This window comes from Lactuca sativa, chromosome 3 (assembly GCF_002870075.4).
Source record: "Lactuca sativa cultivar Salinas chromosome 3, Lsat_Salinas_v11, whole genome shotgun sequence".
In the NCBI taxonomy this organism is placed as follows: Eukaryota; Viridiplantae; Streptophyta; class Magnoliopsida; order Asterales; family Asteraceae; genus Lactuca; species Lactuca sativa.
The window spans coordinates 189209251-189215450 of NC_056625.2; the positions used below are offsets into that span (position 1 = coordinate 189209251).

General features: G+C 29.8%; 1 protein-coding gene across 2 annotated transcripts; it reads left to right on the forward strand.

Annotated features, from left to right (window-relative positions):
• Nucleotides 1-2401: 2401 nt before the first annotated feature.
• Nucleotides 2402-4637, forward strand: LOC128132667 (uncharacterized). Of its 2 annotated transcripts, none has more exons than XM_052769453.1 (5): nucleotides 2402-2482; nucleotides 2564-2730; nucleotides 3449-3704; nucleotides 3775-3866; nucleotides 4319-4637. In XM_052769453.1, exons 1-5 carry the CDS (start codon nucleotides 2439-2441, stop codon nucleotides 4474-4476), a joined length of 717 nt encoding a protein of 238 aa, XP_052625413.1. In that variant the 5' UTR covers nucleotides 2402-2438; the 3' UTR covers nucleotides 4477-4637. The 2 variants fall into 2 exon arrangements, with proteins under 2 accessions (XP_052625413.1, XP_052625414.1); XM_052769454.1 differs by having other exon boundaries at nucleotides 3449-3701.
• The last annotated feature ends 1563 nt before the right edge of the window (nucleotides 4638-6200 follow it).

A 6200-nucleotide genomic window follows, 5' to 3' on the forward strand; every position in this document is an offset into this window, starting at 1 on the left:
ATCAAGATCTACAACTTTCATTTAGACTCCGTTGGCTAATTCTCAGCTGATCTTAAATTTAACAATAGGAGGAGTTTAGACTGCTACATGACTGCGAAGAATTCGTAACTCCTTCATACGGACTTCGTTTTCGTCTGTCTTTTTACCATTGAGTTCCTATTAATGATATCTTCAACTCTCATTTAGGTCGAATAAGCCAAAAACCACTCGAACTAAAATTCGAGTTGCGGGCTGTACACTTTTAAGCCGAATCTTAGAAAAATCATAACTTCCTCATACGAAGTCAGATTTGGGCGTTCTTTTTATGGATGTTCTCGGTTTAACGTATACTACAACTTTGGTTTAGATCACTAAGGCTAAAAAGCCCTCTATCATAAATTCACTATTTACGTCTCCGGGTGCCGTGTCGGTTTTGCCGTAAAACTTCGGCGGGCATTGACAAGTGTATGAAAATAAAGACAACAATTACAAGAAAAGTTCAAATATCTAGATTCGCTTGGTGGCATTGACAAGCAAACACACAGGCACACACACCATAGTTACACATAAAAGATCATCATAAAAGCATAATTTTTTTAATAACTTGATTTGAGTATATCACTATGCATGAATAAACAATCAAAAAGTAGAATAAGAAGAAAAATATCGACTCATTAATGGAAAAATCATGGAATAGAAGATTGACATTACATCGAACATAATAAAAGAAAATTAAGAAAGCATACTTAAAAATGCATTGAGTTACTTACCTTATGTCGTTCTTAGTCTTCTTAATGTTGATTTTGTAGAAGATGCATCGAGTTACCAACAAACATTTTTCATTGACCGAATCCTAAAACTAATTACATAAATCATACACTGGGTATAATTCGTTTCAAAGCAGGGCCGGCCCAAGGGCAGGGCGAGCTGGGCCACTACCCAGGGCATCAATGGACATAGGGGCATCAACTTTTGCTTTCTTCTTTTGGGTATGCATTACATTTAGGCCCAAGACATCTATTTCCTGACAAGGGCATGATTTGAGGTTTGAGAAAGTAGAAGCCGAGCGGGGAAAAAAAGAAGCACGCCTTAATTTTCTTGGTGAACGCACCCAACACGCTTAATTCCAAGAGTCGAGAGAATCAGAGAAGACGAGGAGACCTGGAGCAGTATTAAATATCAACGGTAGTTCTGTTTTCTTATTTTAGTTTTTTAGTTCATCTTCTCCCTTAGTCCCTTTACAACTTTACACTATCGAGAAATCCTAGTTCTTCTTCTGATTTATGAGTTCAAATATGATATTACTAGTTTTCTGGTTAACTGAAAGTCCAAAGCGCATGAAGCAATATTAGACAGCAACAGTTGACTTCAGCGGTTTTCATTAAGTATTGTTAATATTAGTTATTTATTATTATTATTATTATTATTATTATTATTATTATTATTATTATTGTAGTATTGTTAACATAAGTTTTGCACTAATTTTGATTAAGTATTGTTAATATTGGTTCTGAATTGATTTTGATTTCTGTTAATCTCCATAATTTCATTAGTTTTGAATTCTGATTTTTTGGATTTTGTTAACAATGATTATTGATTCTGATTTCAGGATTTTTTTTTTTGAATACTGATTTTGATTTCTAGAACCCTTCTTGCGTTTAGGACACTTACAGTACGCCATTAGGCCTTTTTTTTTCTTCTTCTTCTTGATTTAATTTTAGGCGAGACTTATTGTTTTTTTATAATATTTTTTTTTTGTTGTTTTGCTAGTTTTGTTTTACAAGAAACTACATCAGGTTATCATTTTTTGATATGGTTAATTAACTTTTCATTTATTCATATGTTTTGTTGAAATTTATTGTTTTATTTCCGATTCCACATCAATGCTTTTGTTTTCTTTAGTTTATAGAAAATTTTATTTTGATTTATTTAGTTATGTTCTCATTTGTCATTAAAAATTGTTGAAAGATATAGAATCTTTATATATATAATCTTATTAAATATCATATTGCTTATGGGATTATAAATTATATAGATAATATATTGATGCAACAAATGAAACTTTTTAACTCTCATTAACGATTTCTAATTTCAGGTTTTAGGTTATGATGAACAGAATGCAAATTTTACTATTATTATAGGATAATTGATGTTTTTGCTTCAAGAATTGCTTTGTAACATTTAGTTTGTACTTTGTATGATTAAGTAATCTAACAAAAAGTTGTTTTAAGTAGCTGCTTTAGAAGATTATGTTATAACATTTTGGAATTGTATTAACATAGTATAAAAATAGGGCACCGTCTTCTCTATTTGCCCGGGGCATAGAATTCCATTGGACGGGCCCTGTTTCAAAGTAAATTGAGAAATAGTTTTGAAATATGAATGGATTCATAATTCAATCTCTAAATTAAAATGAAACAATAAAATCGATGCCTGATTGTTGGAGGATGAGAACGTAAATGGAAGGCTTACAACGCTACATTCAAAATTTGGCTCAATTGCTGTATTTACATGATATACATTATTATTAGTATAAGTTTAGATATTAATATATCCTTATTATTAATAGATGGCATTATCTCAGGGATGCGTGGTTTTTGTCTGAAATTACCTCTTTACCCCCCTTGAAGTGTTTTTATATTCATTGTTCCGTGATCGGTGCCCTAATCTACGCCTTCTTTCTTGGAGACGAATCGCACCATAATCGGAGACGCACCGTCGAAGCGCAGCTTTCGCTAACGTCGCATCACAGTAAGAATCTTCTATTTTGATATCCATTCGACTCAAAACGCGATTATTTAGATTCCGATTTGATTTAGCTGTTTAGTTTGATTGTGATTTAGATATCATTCGAACCGTTGATTGCGGATCTCCTCCTTGTATGGAGTTGTTATAGATTTTAGGAGACATTGATTTGATTTCGGACTGTTTTCTCTTCTCTGTTAGATCTAGCTCGCATGAATGTGTTATGTTATTCAGTCGAATCTAACTTTTTTGTGAATACACCCAAATCATCATACCTAAGATCACGTTAAATTGTTAAATACATCACAAGTTACTTTTGGCAAGGTGAACTGAGTATCTACCTCAAACAAGGACGTTAAACCAGCTAATTCTGTTGTCGAACATTCCATTATTTGGCTTAGTCAAGTTATTAGATTCGCATCTATCATAATCGATCGTTGTTCATCATGATCTCAGTTCAGAATATATGTAGCCTAATTTCTCTCTCAACGCCTTACAACGTTCCCAACATAAGCATTCCTCATTTGACTCAACATGTTGATATCAATCCAAAAATACAATCATGATGTTATTCCACTCATAAGATGTTGAATTTTTTTTTCTTTTATGTGTGGATCTAGTTGAAACTAATATTTTACTTATTTGATTGTGTTTTCAAATACAACAATTACATAAATTGCATTCCATTGCCCATAACATTTACAACCATGTTTAAAAAATGCAGTGGCAGAGACAGACACAGGGACAGGAAAGGAGGACCCCAAGGACAAGGAGACAGAGAAAGCCTTGGTCAGCTCATCTTTGAAACTACTGGAGGGATCAGCTTTGCGTATTAACAATTTAATCGATGTTGCCACTGAGGGTGGTATGTACCTCAACCGTATTGATGGGAAGAACAACCCAAACGTGTGTGCTTACAGGATGACCCCTGAGGCTAGTTTTCCGGTTGAAGATGTTCGTGGCTACTACTTGAGCAGGTGGTATGTTCAAAATGGTTTTTTTGTTTGTTTTATGAAGATTTGGTTCTAATAAATATCATTTTAAATACAGCCCTATCACTTTCACCCTAAAACCTAAGGAGTCGATTGATCTTGATCTGGAGCTTCGATTCGATATACCATTTGGTCTCAATGTTATGATCAGTAAGCTCTGCTAACAAATGCAAATATATATCAAATTTTGCTAAAATTTCTCTTTTAACTCCATGTGTTCTCAATTGTTTTCTCAAAAAGTATATGTATGAAAGAATATGCATGATAATCAGTTAGATTTCTCCATTTTTCCTTGGTTCTGCATGTGTTTTTATTTCATTATATATATATATATATATATATATATATATATATATATATATATATATATATATATATATATTTAAATGTTTAACTGTTTGAGTGATTGTATACTTTTTAACTAATCTAAAAAGTTATTTCTGTTTTTCATGTGCATTCGTTTATATGTAGATTTGTTTTTCCTTGGTTCTGCATGTGATATGTATATATAAACGGATGTAAAACAATATGCATGGCAATTATTAAGGATTTCTTCCAAAAAAAACATTCATATGCTTAACAGTTTGAATGATTGTATGTAGGTACTGAACCAGAACAGTCGAACTTGATAGCTGATGGGATGCTTCTTGAAGCAAATTACAGAAAGAGTGTTAAGATTCATCTGAAAAATGAAACCCCAAGTGATCAAACCATTCTTCCAGGTGAGATCGTGGCAAGATGCGACACTAGTCTCGCATAAATAACCGAGTATTCAGTCTCTTACTTCCACTGAAAACAGCTGTTAATGACATTCTACTTTTTCTTCTTTTTTGTTTCTTTTTTTCCCTACTATGTTGCATTCTATTGCAAGACAATTTTCTACTGGGTATGAAATATGACATATTTTGTCATTTCGTTTAACATGGCAAACATGAGATAAAGATGAGCTAAATTGATTTCTAGTTTATAGTCCAAAATAGAATGATTTAAATACCGGAAATCATAATCATTAGGCTTCTTAGTTAACTCGAATAATTGATCTTCATTTAACCATTTTTCCTTTACATAGACTAACTCAATCTTTATTTGAGTGAGGTGTCAATCCGACTTTCAAGATGAGGAAACTATGATATTTTTTAAAACAATGGAGGCAAAACATTTTGTACAATTAGGTTGGTCTTGGTGTTTATTAAAGAGAGACAAAGAGGGACTGAGGGAGGGAGAGTGAAAAGCGGTGGTTTAGACATATTAATTATTCTGTCACACACACAAGAACCAGAAATTAAATGTCCTATTTTTTATTTCTATTATCTTTCTATCAATTTTAGATTGTGACAAGTATCATTAAATTTAATTTAAATTTGATTGAAATGTTAAATTTGTATACTAATCATCATCTTAAATAGGTATAGGTAAGAAGAAAAATAGGAACAAAACATAGAAGGATTATTAAAAATAGGGAAATTACATTTCAACCGTTTATTTGAAAAGGTATTGCTTTATTTTATATTTTCTGGAAATCATTAACATATGCGAAAATATTATTATTTTTAAAGAAAACTCCTCTTTTTGAGAATCAAATGTTTACCATGGCCTTTATTACTTTGTCATCTTAAAAGCACCTAAAAAACACCAAATTTTAGGGATCGGTTAAGAGACACCCCATATGACTAAATAAGGAACCCATAATAATTATATAATGATTATCTGCTTTTTACTTTTTAACAATAATTATTATTTGTTATTTCTAAATAATTATTTTTATTAACTGTTATTTTAAACAATATTTTATAACAAAATATTAACTAACATAATTTTTTTTTAACTTATGTACGTATGCTTTACTTTTTGTTTTTTATATTTTAAATAATATTTTATAACAAAATATTAACTAACATAATTTTTTTTAACTTATATACGTATGTTTTACTTTTGGTTTTTTATATTAAAACAATAATAAACACTAATAACTATTTTTATTAACTTTTATTTTAAATAATATTTTATAACAAAATATTAACTAACATTTTTTTTTAACTTTTGAGAAGTACATACTACCGCTTTACTTTTTTTTTTTTTATTTTTTTTTATACTAAAACAATAATAAACACTATTAATAAATATATTTGTAAAGTTTGTTCTAATTAATTTACGTATATACTTATAGACTACGAGTGTTTAATCATTTTTATTAAATTTATAATATAATTATTATATAACTATATAATTATTGTTTGTTATTTCCAAATAATCATTTTTATTAACCTTCTACTTTAAATGATATTATCTAATAATTAAAAATAAATAAATACATAAACACAAAAATGTGAGACAAACTTTGATCATTCAATAATCAACTAATTTAAAAGTTCTTCAAATACAATACATAAATAATATTCTTTAATAATCCTTTATAGTTATAAAATCACGATTACAAGGTTTTAGTTGTCTATAAATTTGCAGACGTGACATAAACATTGTTTC